Genomic DNA, 22,167 nt, shown 5'->3' with positions numbered 1-22,167 from the left:
TATGCAAATACTTGCAACAATACATGTTCTAAAAAGTACTGCAGATGCTCTCTAGTCAGCTGTTTTATCTGGTACTAATGAGGTTGGCAGTGCCTATTATGTACTTGCAGGATTACAGCTTGAAACGTACAAATGATAAAGGAAGACAACTTGGTGTGGCCACCCACTCATTCCTATCTTCAATTCTGTGCTTTCCAACACTAGGTGATTAAAAACATTATAGAGGAAACCACTTTGTTTTCAAAAAACTCTTTCATCTTTGAACAAATATTAACGGCTGCCGGATACCATTTAGAAACAAAAAAGTTTAAAGTCTCATGCAGCTTGACATGTAAATTGCCATCATTCCTGTATATATGAAAATTGTGAATACCTCTCAAGTGGGATTTTTAAGGCAATTTTAAGATGAAAAAAATATATATTCAAAAAAGTTTATTGGTGCAAAATTTTGTACCAATAAACTTTTTTTGAATATATATATATTTTTTCATTTTAAAATTGCCCTAAAAATCCCACTTAAGAAGTATTCACAAATACCATTTAGAAACAAAAGCAATTTTTTCATTTTTTTTTTTAATAGCAAAAATAGTGGAGCCTAATAATCTGTTTTATATATTACATTGTTGTCCTCAAAACAGTTTGTTGTTTACAGATTTATAGTTTCTTGAGAAGAATATGTATAAGCACGTTTTAATTTTTACATCATCTTCTAAACCAGGGGTCTCCAAACTTTCTAAACAAAGGGCCAGTTTACTGTCCTTCAAACTTAAGAGAGGCCATTCTGTGGCCAATGGGAGAAGAAAATGTCCTGGTGTTAATGGAATTAAACAATGCCGTATGATTGGTATTAGAAGGAGTAATCGTGCCCCATCATTGGTATATAGGGGAGGAAAAGTGTCCCATTGTTGGTGTCAGTGGGAGGAGTAGTGCCCCATCATTTGAGTCAGTGGGAGGATTAGAGAAAAGATATACCTGTGCTCAAATCCCAATCGCATGTACATGTATTTAAACTATCAGGTGCTAAAGGGGTCTAACCACGTTAACACTGCAAATTCTGGATGGACCCTCTGCACACTGCTACACACTCTTTCCAACAAACTATGCAAATTTAAAACAGGGATTTCTAGGCCACACATATTGCAATGCACATTTAAGCTGACCAACTGTGCCAAAGTAATCCCTCTTATGGCCAGTCCTACACTGCTTTGCCACTGCAAATGCTACAGTGGACACCATGCCAACCTGGGGCATAGAGACACAAAGTGGGGGGAGAGCTTCTAGGTTCAGGTCTGGTTACTGACCTGCGTTACAACAGAGAAAAGATATAAAGGTGCTCAAATCCCAATAGCTTGTACATATATTTAAACAATCAGGTGCTAGATGGGTGTGACCACATATTGACACTACAAATTCTGGATGGACCCTCTGCACACTGCTATACACCCTTTCCAGCAAACTATGCAAATGTGAAACCAAGATCTGCAGTGGCAAAGCAGAGTAGGACTGGCCATAAGAGGTATTACTTTGGCGCAGTTGGTCAGCTTAAACATGTATTGCAATATACGTGAACTAAAAATCCCTGTTTTACATTTGCAAAGTTTGCTGGAAAGGGTGTATAGCAAGTGTGTAGAGGGTCCATCCAGAATTTGTAGTGGGAGGAATAGTGCCCCATCGTTGGTGTCAGTGGGAGGAATAGTGCCACATCATTGGAGTCAATAGGAGGAATAGATCCCCATCGTTGGTGTCAATGGGAAGAATAGTGCCACTTCATTGGAGTCAGTGGGAGGAATAGATCCCCATCGTTGGTGTCAGTGGGAGGAATAGTGCCCCATCATTGGAGTCAGTGGGAGGAATAGAGCCCCATTGTTTGTCAGTGGGAGTAGTAGTGCCCCATAATTGGAAGGAATAGTGCCCCATCCTTGGTGTCAGCGGTAGTAATAGTGTCCCATTCTTGGTATCAATGGGGGAAATGGTTCCCCATCATTAGTATCAATGGGAGGAATAGTGTGCCATAGTTTGTTTCAGTGAGAGGACTAGTGCCTCATTGTTGGTGTCAGTGGCAGGAACTATGCTCCACTGTTGCTAAAAGTGGGGGGGGGGGGGATAATGCCCCAAGAGCTGGATAAAAGCAAGCAAAGGGCCACAGTTTGGAGACCACTGTTGTAAACCAAAAATTGAGAAAAATGTGTTTGTTTTGTTCTCTCTAATTTAAATTGATTAGGTTGATTTAAAAGCTTGTATAGGTTACTACCCATTGGTTTATGGATAGGGGTCATCCTGAATGATAGACAGAGCTGTGACATTGGTATTTCAGTAGGTAAGCTGTGAACATGTGCTACAATAAAAATGCATATTTGTTATTACTTAGAGTTTGTAAATGTAAAAAGTTTTTTACTTTATTGCATTCTATACATTCTAAGTGCAGCTCCCCCTAAATACTTACCTGACCCCAGTCTCGGCCCAACACTGTGCACTATGCAGCAGCTCTTCATCCCCTCTCCCGGCTCTCATAGGCTTGGCTGAGAGCAGCTGTAGCTATTGGCTCCTGCTGCTGTCAGTCAAAACCTGTGAGCAGAGAAGGGGGGCAGGGCCAGCTCCAGTGGGGGACCCCGAAAAGAGAAGGATCGAGGCTGCTCTGTGGAAAACCATTGCACAGAGCAGGTAAGTATAACATGTTTATTTGAATTAAAAAATTCAACCTGTAAAGTGGTTGTAAAGGCTAAAGGTTTTTTTTGCCTTTGTGCATTCTATGCATTCTTGCCTCTTCAGGACTCGCACTCCTGATTGGCTTTTTGCAGCAGCGGAAGCCATTGGCTCTTGCTGCTGTCAATCACAGCCAGTGAGCCAATCAGGAGACAGAGGGGGCGGGGCTAAGCCACAGTTCCCTGCTTGAATGGACACAGAGCCATGGGTCAGAAGCACGCCTGCTAGGGTTCCCCCACAGCAAGCTGCTTGCAGGAGGGAGGTGCCAGGAGCACCGTAGTAGGACCCGAGAAGAAGAGGATCTGGGCTGCTCTGTGCAAAACCGCTGCACAGAGCAGGTTAGTATGACATGCTTTAATATCACTTTAAAAAAACTCTGTTGAAAAGTTGTGTTAAAAGTCATTGCATTTGGTTTCTTCTTTTCCTTGTCTTTTAGCACCAAACTCCCGATCCCTTTGCAGCTACTTTTCCAGGCTCTGGTTTCTCAGAGGACCCCTTTAAAAGCAAACATGACATGCCAGCACTGCCCCCCAAGAGAAGTGTCCCACCACGGCCAAAGCCTCCAAGTGGTAAGATGCACTTTAGTTTTATTCATCACAGTTGTGTCTAGTGTTTGTTTTTAGAATCATTGGGTGTGTTGAATGTTAAGCTTGGTTGTTACAAACACAACTAAGAGAAAATACATTAGTAACTGCAAATTAAGCTATAGACTTCAGATGCCCAAACAGCAGGTCCCTGAAAGCTTCCTTGTGAAACTTCTTTCCATAAACATGTACTCCTGAATCGGTCATGTTTTCATGCTTTTACCTGGTGGAGGAGAGGGTAGATGGTAGAGCAGAAAATGTTTAGTCAGTGTAACGCAGGGGTAGGCAACCTTAAAGAGGTGGAGATCTACCTGAACAACATGGGAGAAGGCAAAGAACGCTGGGAACAGTGTCGCCTCATCACACCTGATTTAAAAGTCTAATTGCTGTACTATGTCGCAATCACATGCATTGCATGGCAATTGTGTGTTTAAATCAGGTGGTGAGGAGGCAAAATATCGCCTCCTCACCACTTGTCAGATCGCATTTCAGAGGAGCAGCCATGCCTGCTGCACTTGTGAATAAGCCCTTAGTTGTATTCCACAGCAGCACCCTTAGGGCTCATTCACACGTAAAGTTAAGAGGTGGTAAAACCCTGCAGTTGAGTCGAAGTTTACAACCCCCAACTTCTACCCTCTTTAGCTCTCGAGGCAGCAGCCAAAGGTGTGCACATGCTGCAGCAGGAATCAAACCCCCTGTGGCATTTGGTGGATGCTACTGCCTGACAATCACGACCCATTTAAGTAAATGGGGCCACTTTGCAAGCGCCACGCAACTGCATGCTTCTGCGGGGTCCAAGGGGTTAAAGCAGATGGTAAGAAAGCAACACAACACTGCCTGCTTTAACCCCTTGTTTGCTGTACTGAACAAGATTTTAGGGCGGCCTCATTCGCTTGAAAGGGTCATGCTTAGCATGTGCTACACCCATCAACGACAGCGCATTTAACTCTTGCGGCTGTGGCGTGTACACCAGGGATGTGCAGTCAGGGGAGGCAGATGAGGCAGAGCATGAACATAAAAAGAACTATGTAGCTTTGAGGGTCGTAGCTCTGCGAAAATTAGGGGGGGTTAGCATTAATCCTACCCCACCAGTGTGCTTCTGCCGTCTATGGTTCCAGAGATACGTGGCTCCATGCACAGCCTGTCAGAAGCTACAGAGCGGCCAGTTTAATCACAAGCTGGCACAATCTGTTTGCCGCAGACTGAGAGGATTAGCTCACAGTGCCTCTGACTTCTTGTCAGAAGCACTGAGCTCAATGGACAGCTTGGAGCCATGGACCAATAAAGTAAATGCCCATTAGAACAAGCTGTTCAATAAAAATGCTGCAGTGGAGGCTGTCCTCTTACTGCAGTGTCATTCAAGGGGGCATGTGTCTAAAAGACAAATGATCCCTTCCAACCCAGCCCTCTTAACTACAAGGTAAAAACATGGGTTTATGGGTATAAGATTTACCCATAATCCCATGTTTTTCTCACACAGTTAAGAGGGAAAATGATAATCTGCTGCCTGCTGAAAAGGTCCTGTTTAAATCAAGCTAAATAATATATTATTTTCCTATGTGTTATAAGATAATTTATTATTTATCTTTTTACTGTAAAATTACTGGTTTGAAGTTATAACTTCAAACTCCAGTAATTTGTCCATTAAGCCACCTGCTTGAGTACAGTTTTTGAAACTATTGTAAATTACCTTAAAAACAATATATAATTATTTGTATATTACTTAATTATGGTGATTAACCACTTGCCACCCAGGCCAATTCTGACATTTCTCTCCTACATGTAAAAATCATAATTTTTTTGCTAGAAAATTACTCAGAACCCCCCAAATATATATTTTTTACTGGCAACTATTTGTTTCATGAATATTAAAAAAACACTAATGTTAGCCTGAACGTTCGTGGCGTATGTAACCTGTGAGTATCTGGCTCTGATACTAGCTGGTGCCTCACCAGCCACTGACCTCACCGCAGGTCCCTGGTGTACATCCCTAGCCACTGCAGCTAAAGGGGTGTCGGGGGTAGTGAAAACACATCTTAATGATGGGGTTTTATCACCCCCCAAACTACCAATGTAAATGAGTCCTTACTGTTCTGAGCCCCCTATAAAGATGCTTTCACACTGATGTGCTGCAGTTTACCTGCATCGCACGTGCAGTGCATCTGCGACTTTCCTGGGTTAGCTGTGCTTTGCCATAGACTTCTATTATTTCCTGCATGTGTAGTGCACTTTCTGAAAGCGTACCAAAACTCCTGCATTCAGAAAGTGCATCAAACCGCAGGATATAATAGAAGCCCATGGCTAAGCGCAGCTAAGCTCCAGGTACACTGCACTGCACCCACAGTATGGGTAAACTGCAGCACATCAGTGTGAAAGCAGACCTGTACTATTATGCCCAGTGTATTGCTTCACATTGATCTGAAGATCTCTTCTTTTCTGCTGCTGGTACCACTCTGGAGACCACTAGCCGGGATAAGTGGTGTAGTGCAGTTGGTATCGCTCCGCATGAGACAGGAGCCAGCACTATAGAGCAGGCATCGGCTTAGGTGGCTCTCGCTCCCTATTACCGCTCCTATTTTACAAGTAGTCCCTCTGCTTTGCACTCTGTTTGATGCTCTGGGATGGCGGGTCAGCAAGCCCAGACAGCGATCTACCAGTCACCAGGCTGTGATCTACTGGTAGATCACGATCTGCGGGTTGGTGACCCAGGGGTAATGTTTCCTTTATAGGAAGATAATGACTTTCAGCTTGTAAATCCAGCCCAGAGAAGCAACTCTATCTCTGTAATCAGTTTACCAAGGGGTACCCAAAAAAAAAAAAAATACATACATAGCCTATGCAATTATGATCTTTTCTCAGTCAGAACATAGTCATCTGGAAAGGATGAAAATTGACTCATGTCTCTGGTTATCGTAAGTATAGTATATTGCCTATGAGGCCAGGGCTGCCTAAAAGTCAGCTTGCAGGGGGCCAAGAAGGTATGTCCCTGTGATGCGACAGCTCAGTCGTGTTGGTTACACAGGGAGAACGCTGCTCTGAATTAGTGCGAAAGTTTAATCCTGCTTGGCATTAATTCGTGAATGAAAATTACTTTTAAAATTTGTCTTTGTGTTTTTTTGTGAAGATAAAGTAAAAAAGCTCCCCATCCCTCCTCATGTGACATACATATTTTTGAATGTTAAAAAGGAATAAATAATGAATGTAATTAGGCTTATCTACAAATCTCAGCATTTATTGCAAAAAGTAGACTATACACATATGCCTGTGTGGAAAAAGAAAATCTGCACTAACCATTCTGATTTTTAATACACTACAAACACTATTCTGCTTTAATATGAAAGTAGCTAGGAGTTTTTTGAGCCTGACCCCACCCTTCACAGTTCTGACATGCTAGGAATGAGGAGATGCCACAGCATCAAATTATAATTATTACTTTTTCACATATGCAAACCTCGTGTTAAAAAATAATTGCAGGTATGAATATTTTATACATAGTGACATTGGCCCGGCTTGGACCTATGTCACTGTGTATATACCATCCTTGGATGATGCTCCTCCAAGCTGGAAATCACAGAAGCAGATACCGCTACTCCAGTGATCTCCACTTGCTTCCAGGTCCCGTGTTGACCTGCTGACCCTCTGCATTCTGTGAACACAGGTGGTCAGCCGCTTGGCATGGGCGCCATTCAGATAAATCTTTTGCATCCTCTGAATGAATGCAGTATGTTCCCTGATAGGATGAGGTGCAGATGCAGGTGACATAAAGTATACCAGCGTACAACCGTGCACAGCCACTTGTATACGTAGGCAGCTGTATGCAGCACCAGTACTTTCTTGGCACTGAAAAACACCCCAGTTTTTCCTTGTATGGGCAGAAGTGAACATGTGCATGAGGCCAAATAAAAATACTTTGTCCCCAAAATCATTTCTAAGTTGCAACGACGAAGTTGGTTGATCAGGATGACAATTCTCATTTACTGCGAAAGCATCAAATGCTCACATAAACAAATACAAGGTCATTCAAATCTTTAGCGATTGCATACCTGTAAAAGTTGTGGTCATGCTAATTTGTGTGCTCATTAACCAAACCTAATGTTATCTTAATGTTACACTAACAAAATTGTTTTATATTAATTGTACAGGACAACTTATTCATACATCCTAGGTTATAGACCCATACCTTGATTGTACACTGGCAAGCTTTTGAGGATATACACCCCTGGAGCACCTGTCCTACAATCTTGCCTCATGCTGTGACTCCTCAGTTTTTTCTTAGTGTCTGTAGATGATGGACTATGTCTTTTTCCTGGAGGAAACTAGCTAGAGTATTTTATTATTCTTTAATAAACCCTCACTGTCTACAAAAGCAGCATTCCCGGATTGGTGCAACCTCTGTAAAACCTTTGGAGCAATAACAAGACCCTTCAGGCACTGGATCCTTGCATGGCACTTGATGCAATATGTCTAGTCAGTCACAATTTGCTATACAGGTTCAGGGCCGTGGTCCATCACAATGGAACCCAGTCCATGAAGACCCCCCTCAAGGGTATGCCCACTGTGACAAGCGAAACATGGACCATTTATACGGTCCAGCGTCATGTACCGGTTAGACAGGGTCACCCTGTATAATTGACCTTTACTGTGTAATACAGGCTGTGCTTGGAATAGTATTCACTTTACAGTGTAAACTTTTCAAACTTGGCACTAAAATTCATCCAGTCAATGCTCAATCTCAGGTGGATGACCAGATGTTAGATCATACCACTGGTCGCACACTTGAACTCCACTTCTACTTGGAGCCCTTATAATGTAGGCAGGTGCCTACTGGACATGTTTACCCTCCCACGCTCTACTCTGTGAGTACTGCATAGGGGAATACCCTCACTTTTAGCTATGGACCAGACGAAAGGGAGACAACTCTAAACAACAGGTGAACATGTGCTCTGCTGAAGACCCGCACAACACTCTGCCTCAAAGTGACAATGCATCCCTTGAACCAGAGCAAGAGTTCCACCCTGTAAAAAATGTTTGCATATTCACGGAACTTTAATACTATTAAGAAACATTTGGGTGGGAACTTTTTTTTTTAAAATTACCAGAAAAGCCCTGTTGCTATGTAGTGGCTCCCAATCTGCCACTTCCTGGTCCGCGGAGCTCCTCGTCACTTCCTCCCTCGCCTGTCAGTGGGCAGTACTGTTAGCAAAAATTGCGTTATTTCCTGACAGAAAATGACGCGATTTAAGGCAGTTGCCATAACAACAGGGTGGAACCTTCCTCAGTCGCCGCCTGTTGTTATGGCAGTTTTCTAAACAATCGGAGCTACGGCCACCGGACCATCACACATGCGCGATATAGAGAGGTGCATGCTGGTTACCCAGCATGCACCTCTCCATCGGTAATCTAGGAAGAGATTGTGATTGGGCTTTACATGCCCACAATCATCATGGCAATAGCCAGAAGATTTACTGAGTATAAAATATATTATCAACATCTATTAGCAAACATATAAAATCATTCTTTGTTAATGCATTATGCTCGGACACCTGAAAAAAAAAAAATGTGGCCGGAATGCCGCTTTAACACTAACTTCAGCATCTTATTCTAGCTCTATTTCAGGCACTCAACAAGCAGCCTATTTGACCGAAACAGAATTTTCTGCATCTGTGTCAAAATTTCTCGGACACATTACGGCCCTAATTAAAGTGTTGCTAAACCCAGAACAGTAAAATCAGTCTGTAGATGCAGTAAAGCATGCTTGTTATACTCACTGTGGAACCTAAGGGGTTAATCCTCCGCATTGTGTAAAAAATCTGTTTGATCCTGTCTTTTTTGATCCTCCCCTTCTTCCCCTGTCCCCAACCCATCTCCTGATAAGACAGGGCCTTGGAGGCACTCTGCACATGCTCAGTTTGGTGTGTATAGCTAGAGAGTGTGTTTGTTTTTTTTTTGTTTTGTTTTTTTCGGAGGGTGCATGTGATCAGCACAGGGCCAATCGGCTTTGTCCAGACAGAGGGTCAGGTTTCCTAAAGCCTCATAGGTCAGTCAGAGTAGAATGAAAACTCCTCCTACAAGCTTTACCTGGACACTGATAGAAGGCACAAGACTGCTATATACTGCTGCAGTTTATATCTACTAAAATAATTGCATTTCCATGTTCTGTGCACTGTGGGAGACCAGATATAGTGAATACAGGGTCCTGGGTTTAGTAACACTTTAACCTTTGTCCAGCTCAAAAATGCCCCGCCTCTTCTCCTACTCTCATTTCTCAACCCGGAGTTGGACCCTGATATGCCGGTTCCAGAAGATGCTAACCCAGAGGGAGATGAGGAGGACCTAGAAGTAGTGTTGGAGGAAGCTGCAGAAGATTTCTCTCCCCCAAACTGTCACTATATTGAAGAGGGACCATTCTGCAATATGCTTGCTAATGTTGAAAAGCTCATTGCCTCTCTTTACAAAGGTCTTTGCATTATATAGGTGGGCTGTTTTCCATATCACCGCACCCTATTGGGTACAGTGAGACCTACTAAGCCATGCAAAACATTCCCTGTTTATGAACAGATAGAATGTGCAGTCTATGACAACTGCAATGTGCAGTCTATGATAACTTCTGAAAGGATTTCCAAAGATCTTTTCTGAATAGTTGAAAGAGATTTTTACAAAATGTGGAGTATTCCTGCAGCTGACCCTGCCATCTCTGTCCCAAACAAACATCCCACTGTACCCATTGAAGATGTTCTGCCTTATAAAGATTCTGTGAATAGAAAATGTGCAACGCTTTTAAAAGCTCACTTTACCCTGGCAGGCCCAGCACTGCAACCAGCCCTGGCTGCTTTCAGTATGTCAAACCGCAGTTTACTGGACCAGAACAGTGAACCAAAATGACTCTGTTTTTCAGGATCCGACAGTTGGAGAACAATTACAACAACTTCCATCTGCTTTTCTTTTTGTGTGGATGCCCTGGAATACGAGAAAAATTCAAATTGACTCTTATCTCTGTTCATATGGACAAAATTCTTAAGCTAAAAGCTTGGACAACAGAATCTGTCTGTAGGAGACGTGTTACATGTATTCCCTTTCAAGGAAGACACCTGTTTGTGAGGCATTTGACCAACTCTTTAAGGAAGTTACAGGTGTGAAAGTTTTGCTTCCTCAGAGAGAGGTAACAAAACACTCCTTTTCAGGTGCTTCTAGCTCCTCTAAATGCAGAATACCTCTACGCTCTTCCCAGGCTTCAGATTAAAAGCCCAAGTTCAGCACTCATTTTGGCACAAGGCTTCACCCTAAAAGGCCATCAAGTCCTCCCCAAAGCCCTCTTCATAATGAAGGGGGCACCCTTACTCCAAAGATTGGGGGGGCATCTGTCGCAGTTTTCATCCCTGTGGACCACAGACATCCCACACTTGTTGGTTCAGTTGGTGGTTTCCAAAGGTTACTAGAGTTCAGAACTCTACCTTCTCACTGCTTTCTTCTGTCAAATCAACCAAAGACTGTCCAAGAACAGTCAGATTTGCTCTGGACCAGAGAGTCACTGCACCAGTTCCACCACAGGACAGGTATTGATTCTACTCAAACGTGTTCATGGTACCAAAGCCATAGGGAGGCATCTGTTGTATCTTGGACTTAAAATCCCTCAACAAATTCCTAAACATTCCAAAATTTTCTCGAGCTCTCTCCCTAGATCTACCCATGCCCCCCCCCCCCCCCTAAGAAATTCCATGTCCTAGTGGATCACCACCTCAACTCGAACACTGAGGAAATCCTTCCTTTGCCACAATTGGAGGGTTCTTACAACAGATGCAAGTCTGTTAGGCTGGGGAGGAGCCTTCCAATCCTTGACAGTTCAAGGAACATGGTAAAGAGAGGAGGCCAAATTCCCTATCAACATCTTGGAGCTCAGAGCTGTCAGGCTGTCCCTCCAGCACTGGCCCCTCCTTCTAAATGGACACCTGTTTCAGGTGCAGTCAGACAATGCCACCACAGAGGTATATAACAACCATCAAGGTGGTACAAGGAGCCTGGCTGTCTTGAAGGAAGCAAACCGAATGCTCTTGAATTATCTCTTCATCCAGATGTATTCAATCTGATATGCCAAAAATGTAGGACTCCAGATGTGGACATCCTAGCCCTCAGATACAACAAACTAGCCCCTGTGTTTGTCCAGAACCTGTGATTCTTTAGCTCTGGCCTCAGATGCTCTAGTTATCTCTTGTTCTCTCTGCAGGCTAGTTTATGCCTTCCCTCCACTGAGAATTCTGCTTCACCTGCTCCTCAATATAGAGCGACAGGGGAAGTCAGTGATTGGGCCAGAAGAACCTTGTACACAGACATTCTCAGACTTCTTACAGACCCATGAGCTCTTCCCAACACACTTCACAGCCTCTGGATTTAACAGCATGGCTGTTGAAATCCACATCCTAAAGGATAAAGCGATCTCGGAGTCTGTCATTGTTACCTTGCTGAAGGAAAGAAAAGCCATATCATGGAATATTTTTTTTATCATACCTGGAAATCTTACTTCACATGGTGTGAGTAGTTCAGTCCCAGAGATTACTCTGTACCTCACAATCTGACCTTCCCACTAACAGGTCTTGGCTAGAATCTAGTTGTCATCCATCCTTTTCCACAGGCCCTCATAAAACATTTTAATACATTTTTCTCTTGTATTAGGGCACCCTTGCAGCATACTGTGCTCCCCTCCAACCTTAACTTGCAAAAAACACCATTTGAACCCATCAAGGATGTTGCCTTGGGCTCTCTTACCAGCAAAGTAGCCTTTTTGGAGGCCATCACGTCTGTTATATTAATCTCAGAACTAGTGGCTCTTTCCTGCAACCCTTCCTCATACTTCAAAACAATGAGGTTGTCTTACGCCTTAGACCAGGAGTCAGCAGCCTGCGGCCCACGGGCCGTAGGTTGGGATAACAACCGATGTGGATAAGAAGCTGTTATACCAAGTAACAGAAGGGAACTTCCCAGTCCCCACCGCCTTCTGCGTCTCGTATGTGTTCTTCCGTCCCACTGGGAGGCCCAAGCGACCAGCCGACATGTCCGCCGGCTGGCCGGAGACCCGAACTAAGCCGGAATCAGCTTCGGCCGGATCTCAGCTCTAGTAACCCGGAAGCAATGTCATGACATCACTTGCAGTTTACAGAAGACTTAAAGGTGTCAAGTTTAAAAAAAATTACAACGTTGAAAACAGCCAAACTTAGCGTTTTGAATGCTTTTAAGTGCAGAGGAGGGATTTTGGGTCTTATAGATCCCAGATCCCTCTATAAAAAGTACCTGTCACTGCCTATTACTGTCACAAGGGATGTTTACTGTACTCTTTCTGACAGCAGTAAAAGTGATCAGAATTTTTTTTTAAAAAGCCGGTGTAAAAATAAAGAAAAAAATGAAATAAAATAAAGCAAAAGAAAAAAATAAAAACTTAAAGCACCCCATCCCTCGCAGAAGCGAACGCATACGTAATCGCGAGCAAATGTAAATGATGTTCAAACCACACATGTGAGGTATCGCCGTGATCATTAGAGCGAGAGCAATAATTCTAGCACAAGACTTCCTCTGTAACTCCAAACTGGTAACCTGTAGAAATTTTTAAAGTGTCGGCTATGGAGATTTTTAAGTACCGTAGTTTGTCGCTATTCTACGAGTGTGCACAATTTTACAGCATAACATGGGGGGGGGAGGGGGGGGCTGTGTAATGTAAAGAGGTCCAGATTATTATCTTAATTTATTAGCAGGTGAATGCGGCCCTCCATGCATTCACATTCATTGAATCCGACCCTTAAGTGGAAAAGGGTTGCTGACCCCTGTCCTAGACCATTCTTTCTTCCATAGGTGATTTCAGCATTCTATCTCAGTGAGGATAACCAAAGAAAGTTTCTCTATATTGGATGTTGTCAGAGCCATTAGAGTGTTCCTCAAAGCTACTGCTTCCTTTAGACAAGCACATTTCCTGTTTGTTTCCTCCGGTCCTAAAATCCAGTTACTTGGTGGATAAGGAATTTGATCACTAGAGCTTATGCTCTAAACCAAATACCTCCTCTTGCGCTCTTACTCACACACTCCACCAGATCTGTTGGAGCATCCTGGGCCTTTAGGCACCAAGCTTCTGTCGCCCAACTCTTTAAAACCACCTCCTGGTCTTCTTTTTTTACTTTTTCAAAGTTTACCTGGTGCATGTTCAGTCTTCTTCTGATGCAGCATTCATCATCAAGGTTCTTGCACTCGGAACCTGTTTTTTTTTTTTTTTTTTTTTTAATCCTGTTGTTTTTGGGCATGTAGGCCCAATTCTGTTACCTAGTTGTTGTCCACCCTTAAATTGATTGCTTTGCCGCATAGTTTATGAATAAGTTGCCGGTCTCCTGTACAATTAAGGTCAGAGGAATTTTGACTTACCGGTAAATTTCATTTCTTGGTGTACAGTACAGGACACCTCCTGGCTTTCAATGGGGATTTTCTCTAATTTTTTTAATTAGAATTTATTGAAAGAAGTAACATTACAGAGTTGTGGAAGATTGACAGCGCAGGTGCCACTCTGATCTATACATTTTCTAGAAGTGTTGTTTACAAAGGATATGCACTAAGAAAATATACAATATGCCGCAGATGATCAGAATTTAACAATAAACCGCAGAGAACTGGATGGATCAGATCTGCAGATTTACTAAAAGAGGGGAGGGGGGTTAGGGTTGCACATTTACATTATTTGGAAATTATATGGTGAGTGTACATGTAGGCCCAGACATATAATACAGTCAGAAAGCAACATAGTATTGTACTATCAAACTTGATAATATGATGGGTGAAAAAATCAGTAGGTATTTCCTGTGTCCTGAGTCTGGAGACTTTGGTGGAGTGGGGAGAAGCTGGGTGTCTTAGGGAATATCCTTCTTGTCGTATAATGTTTGGAGATCCTTGTAGTAGGAAAATGAACCCTTAAATGATTCCGGACATGGTGGTGTTTATGAAAGCTTGCCACCTCTGGTAGAAACTTTTCCTGGAGACGACGTGGTTAAAGTTGGTGGTGATCTTTTCCCTATAGGGTAATATCTGTAATTCCCTTTTGATCAGAGAGATAGTAGGGCATGAGGAGGAAATCCAATGTTTTAGAATAGACCTCTGGGCCTCTAGGAGCTATGAGTAAGCACTTGGTGTAAGTGCGAAACGCGTCAGTGATTCTTGTACCACCCCACAGTCGTGTTTTGTGTACCCTGTATTTTGAATAAAAAGACGGATTTATCTATTCCAGTGTGCGGCTGTCCAGGTCTTCTTGTTCTCTTCTACTTGCGTCAGCATTTAGCCAGCACCTGGGGCTCTTCTATTCCTGGAGGTAATGAGACACAAGCACTCTGATTTAAGCCCCTCTTTGAGCGGAGGATCCCACATCCTCTAGGAGGCATATCGGTATCCATGGCTTGTGTTGTGCGTCGAGATTTGTTGGGGACCATGTAAGGAGCTGTTTGTCCCAATAGCCGAAGATTAACAAAAGAGGGTCCTTTGGGAGATTAAGTAAGGTAACGCCAAATATAAAAGATAAAACTTGATCCCAGAAGGTAGCGATGTATGTGCAAGACCAGAGAGGGTGCGTTAGGGAGGGCCTCTTTTGGGAGCAGAGAGGACATGAAGCACAGTGAGGATTATCATTCTTCGATAAGAAAGGTATGAAGGCTTGGTGCAGTATTTTCATTTGTGATTCTCTCCACGATTCATTTGGGATCAGATGGAGGACATTGTTATAGCCCTGAAGTATTTTATCAAGAATCTCTGTGTGAGGAAAGTCCTTGCCCCAATTTGTCACTGATGATGAAGAGAGAGATGGAGTAACTTTGTGGATCAAGTTTTTGTATGTGTCTGAGATAGTATAGGATCCCTCTTTGAAAAGACGGTCAATTATTGTTGTTCGGAATCTTTTGCCACCATCCCTGCACGAGTTGCGAATGAAGCTAAGCATTGCCCAAAATAGAAAACGTGGGCTCAGGTAGAGAGTGTTTTTCCGCAATGACAGAGAAGGCATGTGGGATTCTAGGTCACACAGGGGTGCGAATGTGGAGATGCCTTTGCGTTGCCATATGGAGAAAATTTTGTGATCCAAACTTAATGGGAAAATGGGATTTCCTTGGATTGGTAAATGTCTAGAGATGAAGGGGGGGAGATTTAGACTTTTCCGTGATTCTCTCCAGGCTATAGCCGTGTCCCTCAAAAGAAGGTTGTGTTGCATGTCTGACCGAATTAATTTACATTTGCAGTGTAGTAAGGCCACCAAGGAGTAGGGGCGTGCCATATCTGATTCAAAGCGATAGTTAGAATAACGTGAAGCTTTGGAGATCCAGCCTATACCTATACGTAGCAGACAGGCAAGATTATATACCCTTATATTTGGGAGACTAATACCTACTTCGCTCCTGGGGAGATAGAGTTTTGGCAAAGCTATGCGGGGGCGTTTGTTTCGCCAAATAAATCGAGATAATGCCCTGTTCAGTAATTTGAACATCTTTATGTTTCAGGGGTAATGGTAAAGTTTTAAGAGGGTATAATAGCCGGGCAAAACTAACCATTTTAAATGACATCTCCCAAGAAGCGAGAGAGACAGATCTATCTAATTTTCCAATTTCTGAGTATTTTTTTTTGATTAAGGGGGGGTAGTTCAGGGTGCACAAGGAGGCAGGGACTTTACCTATCTTGAAGCCTAGGTAAGTTATGTGTGTTTTAGCCACGGTGAAGGGAGAGTGAAAGGTCCATGGCAGGGTCCGAGAGGAGCCTAGAGGTAAAATTTAAATTGTCTAAACTCGTCAAAGGTCTCTTTGATGGTGGTCATGTCGGATGCAGGGTTCGCAGTGAATATAAGAACATCATCTGTAAATAGGGCAGTACACAAGTCACAGTCGCCAATATGTATCCCATTTGAAGGGGTGCTTGTTCGGTAAGGTATCTGGAGAGGGGCTCCAGAGCTAAATTAAAAAGTAAAGGTGAGAGGGGGCAACCCTGTCTTGTGCCTTTTGTAGAGGTGGAATTCTTCTGAGAGGAGACCTGCCACCACCAATCTGGCTGCAGGCGAGCTATACATCACATTGTTAAGGTGGTTAATGGGGCCAAGGAAGCCCATTTTGTTCAGGACCATCGACAGCCAGTCAAAGGCTTTCTTCATGTCCAGAGTGATAATGGCAGAATCCCCCCCGGGTTGTTGTTAGCATGTTCTAGGACCATCATCACCTTTCAGATATTTAGGGTGGCCGTTCTCCCCTTAAAGCCCGACTGTGCGGGATGTATCAGAAGGGATAATTGGCCAGTCTGGTTGCAAAAATTTTTTAAAGAATCTTAACATCCAGAAGAGTGATATAGGTCTGCAATTGCCGGGTTCAAGGGGGTCCTTTCTTTTTTTTTTTTTTTTTTTTAAAGTAATTTAATGACGGCTTAATGTCCCATGGGTAGGTAGGAGCCTCCTAACCAAATACCATTGTAGACACTAAGGAGAGTGGGTTTGATTATCTCTTGAAGCGTCTTGTAGAATTATTATTATTATTATTATTATACAGTATTTATATAGCGCCAACAGTTTACGTAGCGCTTTACAACTTGAGGGTAGACAGTACAAATACAATACAATTTGATACAGTAGGAATCAGAGGGCCCTGCTCCTTAGAGCTTACAATCTAAGAGGGAACCCGTGAACCCATCAAGGCCAGGGGCCTTATTGGGAGCTAGGTGTTGGATGGTTGTGGTGACTTCTGCCATGGATATAGTAGCGCTCAGTGTCTCGAGTTGGTCAAGGGGTATCGTCGAAAGACAGATTTTGTTTAGAAACCTCTGTGCTACATTTTTATTTATGGGGTCGGGAGCATAGAGGAATGAGTAAAATTGGTGCATGACTTTGACCTCCTGCAGTAAGAATTTAATGGTTCCTGAAATGTCCCATAAAGAGATAATATTTGTAGGGCGATGAGGGCCTTTGCAGAGCCTCGCTAAGAGCTTTCTGGCCTTGTTGCCAAATTTATGGAGTGGCATCTATGTGTGTTCATTTGGTCAGCACTAAGATGTCAGCCCAAGAGTCAAAGGCTCGTTTGGCTGCCTCCCATTCTTTCTATTATCCTGGGAATTTTGTGTGGGAAGGGAGCGCTGGGCAAGTCTAATGCCCCGTACACACGATCGCATTTTCCAACGGAAAATGTGTGATAGGACCTTGTTTGTTGGAAATTCCGACCGTGTGTAGGCTCCATCACACATTTTCCATCGGATTTTCCGACACACAAAGTTTGAGAGCAGGCTATAAAATTTTCCGACAACAAAATCCGTTGTCGGAAATTCCGATCGTGTGTACACAAATCCGACGGACAAAGTGCCACGCATGCTCAGAATAAGTAAAGAGATGAAAGCTATTGGCCACTGCCCCGTTTATAGTCCCGACGTACGTGTTTTACGTCACCGCGTTTAGAACGATCGGATTTTCCGACAACTTTGTGTGACCGTGTGTATGCAAGACAAGTTTGAGCCAACATCAGTCGGAAAAAATCCTAGGATTTTGTTGCCGCAGTGTCCGAACAAAGTCCGACCGTGTGTACGGGGCATTAGACGGGAGCTCACTTCCCAATAGCTAGTTTGTGCATGTTTTTTGTAGGAGGCAGCATATGAAATGACCCGTCCCCTGAGAAAGACCTTGCCTTGCTTCCCAGTACAGGTTGGGGTTTTCTAAATGGATTGAATTTGCGTTGGAAAATTCTTTCCACGACAAGTCCATATAAGCCTGGAAATCAGTATTATTGTGTAAATATGAGGGAAATCACCATATGGCTATGTCGTGGATCTCAGCATCTGAGATCATCGGAATGATACTGTCAGTGCCAAACATGTAGTCAATTCTGGTAAATATGTTATGGGGGGAAGAATAGAAGGGTGTATTCCCTGTCTGCAGGGTGCAAGAGTCTCCATATGTCAGTGAGGTGAACCGATTCCATTGTTGTAGAGAATAGGGTCAGGCCGGGGGCTTCAGATGTTTTACGAGGGAGTTTGGGAGAGGATCCATCGTCGGACATATGTAATATAGAGTTAAAGTCCCCTCCAATGATGTGAGGGGTGTGGGGGGATTTTAGTAGCCTAGTAGATAGGTCCCCAAAAAAGTTTTTCCGAGGTTGTTAGGAGCATAAACATTTGATAGTAGGATATCCTTATTACCTAGGAGGACATTAGCGGTAAGAAAACATCCCTGATTGTCAGAGTCTACTGATAGCACCTCGCAAGAGAGGTTCTTGTGGATCAAAATGAGCACCCTAGCCTTGCGCCTGACTGCGTCAGAGCCCAAGACCGTGCCCACCCAAATTTTTTTCATACGGTGGAAGTCAGGGGAAGTTAAAGTGGAGGGCCACCCTAAAAAAAAAAAAAAAAAAAAATTGCATCAAAAATCTTTAAAATTTTTTTTAAAAAAACGTGAAAAAAAAAATGTAACTTATCTGAAACCCTTGTTGCTAGGCAGTCTTCCTAATCTACCTCTTCCTATTCCGCGGCGTGTCCTGCTCCTCCTGAGCGGCCCCGTTGCCTTCTGGGAACTGTGTGTGTTCCCAGTAAACCACGGGGCCATTCACAGAGCGCCGCGCTGCAGGAAACTTGCAGTGAAGCCGCAAGGCTCCACTGCCTGCTTCCCTTGGTTAGGATGACGGCGCCGGCAGCCGATCCGATGGACTGATCGGCCTCGGGGGTTGACGACATTGCGGGCTCGCTGGACAGGTAAGTGTCCTTATTAAAAGTCAGAAGCTACAGTGTTTGTAGCTGCTGACTTTTAAGAAAAAAAAACGGCCGGACCTCCTCTTTAAGTGGGTTTCTTGAGTCTCTTAATGGGGGACCTAAGTCCTTTCACATTCCATGAGGTAACTTTCATGGAAGGATTTTGGGAAGGTGAATTAGGGCTGGTGATTTGGTTACAGAGGTGGAATCCGGAAAGAGATCGGGTGTATTGTGAGGTGTCCATGAAAGTCTCCTATGAAGGTCACAAAGGGTCTGGGTGTTTGTTGGGTAAGTGTGGGTGGGGAGTACAAGGGGTGAACAAAGGAGTGCACATAAAGGTAACAAAAAAAATATAAACCGGAGAACAACCATTGGACTTCGCTTTTTTCCACATGGGGTCCCTGTTTGAGCCAGCTCCCATGCCTCAAACCAATGGGAACATTTTTTTTGGATCAGGAGGCTTGAAAGGCTCAGCTCAGGACACTCAAAAGGTGGTCGCAGAGGGTGCAGCGAGTTGAGGCCCATGGGGAAAAAAAAAATCAGAGGTGAAGAGTAAAATAGGGCAAATGTATATTAACATGCATAAAAATTATTGCGGCGCTTAAAAGTTCAAAATGAAATTGAAGAGTGGGAGGAATCCAATCACCAAATATATTGTGCAGATGTAGAAAGAGTCACTCGTCACCACGTGGTAATGTAGTCTGCTTACCTACCAGAAGGTGTTAAGGATTAGGCATAGATGATAAATTCTCAATAGCATCCAGCAAATCCAGCCCACTGGAACCCCTCATCAGACCACAACATCCGTGGGATTTCCTTCACATATAAACATCTCCCAATGGTTCAGAATTAGGCATTCAGGCATGTAGTCATCATATATCCGCGAAAAGAAAATGAAGGACCCATAGTGAAGCCCATAATGATAGATAAAAAAACTTTTATTGTAGTAACTTACAGTTGAAGCTTAAAACAGCATGCATCAATGATAGGAACAAACGGCTGCAGCAATCAGCGCACGGATGTCAGCCTGCCTGACATGTTTCATCATAACAGATGTCTTCAGAGGCAGAGTTTCAGAGCCTCAGAAGTCAGATGTCTTCAGAGTTTAGGTATTTTGTGATTATCGGGCGGGGGGAAGTGCATTCGGTGGAGTAAGTCCCCATGCGGTGAGCCGTTCCACTGCGCAGGTACCTGGGAGGCCCAGCACCTCAGGGATGCGTAGAGCACAAAAGTCTTGGATACCCTTCGATTGCATTGATTCTGGGACTCCCACAAACGCAGGTTGCTGCATCTCGATTTATTCTAATATACTGGTTTGTTTTTCTTGTTCTTGTTCCGTGGCTTGAGCCTGAGATAGAGCTCATCCTCTATGGTAGAAAGCCTATGCTCAGCCTCATTTAGCTGTGAGGCATGGACCCTCAGCTACTTTTTGATCTGCAGCATCCCTGCTTGCACAGTCTTCGCCACTGAGGCTGCAATAGTAGAGCTACAACTGCCTGCACAATCCACTCTGTGCTGGGATCATCACGCTGTGGAGCAGGAGGTGCGTCGCTGACACTTGCCTCCATGTCGGGCACCTTAGCCATGTTAGGGAGTGGGGCTGCTGCAGCGGCATCTGAAGAGCGCTGAGCTGGCTGCGATTGCGGGCCGCTCTTGTCCAGGAAGCGGTCCATCGATGGGGGAAGCTTTCCTGAGGGTCTGCGGGCGGCGGCGGTGTTCCGGGCGGGTGTGTTAAGCCGATTTTCGGGAGGCGCTGTGGGAGCTGTGTGACAGAACATCTACTCCATGCGGCGCCGGAACTGGAAGTTCAATGGGGATCTTAATTACCCACTTATCTACCAAGGTACATTTATAAACAGCATGATGGAAAAGTGGTTAAAGCAAGCTTGACAGTTGTGTAAGGGCTTTCTTATAAAAGGAATCTGGAAGCCCTAAAGCTCTGAAAGGGCACCCACCTACCCTGCCCGCAGCCTGGGACCCCGGGAAGCTGCTTCCATGATCCCTCCAGCGACTAGTGACCCTGGAAGTGACGTGTATTATGTCACTTCCAGTTTCACATCTTTCTTTCCTAGAGTAGCTAGGAAAGCACAATCTGTGCTCAATTTAAAGGCTTGATATGTTTGGTATCAATTTACTTGACACAACCTAGTCTCAAATACAAATTTACAAAAAAATATTGTGTTTGTTTGCACTAAATTTGATAAATAGCTGAGCACATATCATGTGACAGAAAAACTTTGCAATTACCACCATTTTATTTCTCCAGGGATTCTGCTTTTTGGGAGATGTAAGGTAAATTCCAGCAAAATAAAAAAGCAGATTTTTAACATGTGCAAAAAGAAAAAAAATTGCCCAGGTAGGCAACTAATTAAAGTGTATCTAAATTCCAAAACAAATATGTAATCTAATACAGTATAAATAATGCTGAATATTGCAGCTCTGTATTTGGGAATACATTACTAGCCACTTCAGCTCTGGAAGGTTTACCCCCCTTCCCAACCAGACCAGTTTTTGCGATATGGCGCTGCGTTACTTTAACTGACAAGTGCCTGGTCATGCAACGCTGTACCCAAATAAAATGTATGTCCTTTAATTTTCCAACAAATAGAGCTTTCTTTTGGTGGTATTTGATCAATTCTGCATTTTTATTTTTTTGGCGCTATAAACAAAAAAAGGCCGACAATTTTGAAAAAAAATATATTTATTTTTTACTTTTTAGCTTTCTTTTGGTGTTATATGATCACCTCTGCAAAACAATTTTGAAAAAAAAAAAACACCTTTTTTCTTTCTGCTATACTACCTAGCCAATAAAAAAATGTAAAGAAGCTAATTTCTTCATAAATTTAGACCAAGATGTATTCCGCTACATATTTTTCTTAAAAAAAAAAAAAATCACAATATTGATTGGTTTGCGCAAAAGTCATAGCATGTGTACAGAACGATCAGCGGGTGCCAGCGGACATTGTGTCCGTTGGATCTGCTGATCAGCTCCCGCTGTGTAGAATTACAACGGGAACAAGCTGCCGGCAGCACGCACTTGCGCCCAATACCTGAAAGTGCAGGATCACGTAAATATGTGATCCTGCGCGGCCGTACTGTAGCAGTAAAACTGCTATAGGGCGGCCAGCAAGTGGTTAACGTGTTCCTATGGTCAGAATTTAAAATC

General features: G+C 43.5%; 1 protein-coding gene across 4 annotated transcripts in view; it reads left to right on the top strand.

Annotated features, from left to right (window-relative positions):
- Positions 1 to 22,167, top strand: part of EPS15L1 (epidermal growth factor receptor pathway substrate 15 like 1) — a 327,178-nt gene that overhangs the window by 229,447 nt on the left and 75,564 nt on the right. For all 4 annotated transcript variants that reach the window (XM_073592681.1, XM_073592671.1, XM_073592690.1 and 1 more), the window contains one exon: positions 3,140 to 3,272. In XM_073592681.1, coding sequence (XP_073448782.1) covers positions 3,140 to 3,272 — 133 coding nt within the window. The remainder of the gene's footprint in view (positions 1 to 3,139; positions 3,273 to 22,167) is intronic.

This window comes from Aquarana catesbeiana, linkage group LG01, assembly GCF_042186555.1.
Source record: "Aquarana catesbeiana isolate 2022-GZ linkage group LG01, ASM4218655v1, whole genome shotgun sequence".
Lineage (NCBI taxonomy): Eukaryota > Metazoa > Chordata > Amphibia > Anura > Ranidae > Aquarana > Aquarana catesbeiana.
The sequence above is the reverse complement of the archived record's forward strand: the minus strand, read 5'-3'. Positions and strand labels throughout refer to the sequence as shown.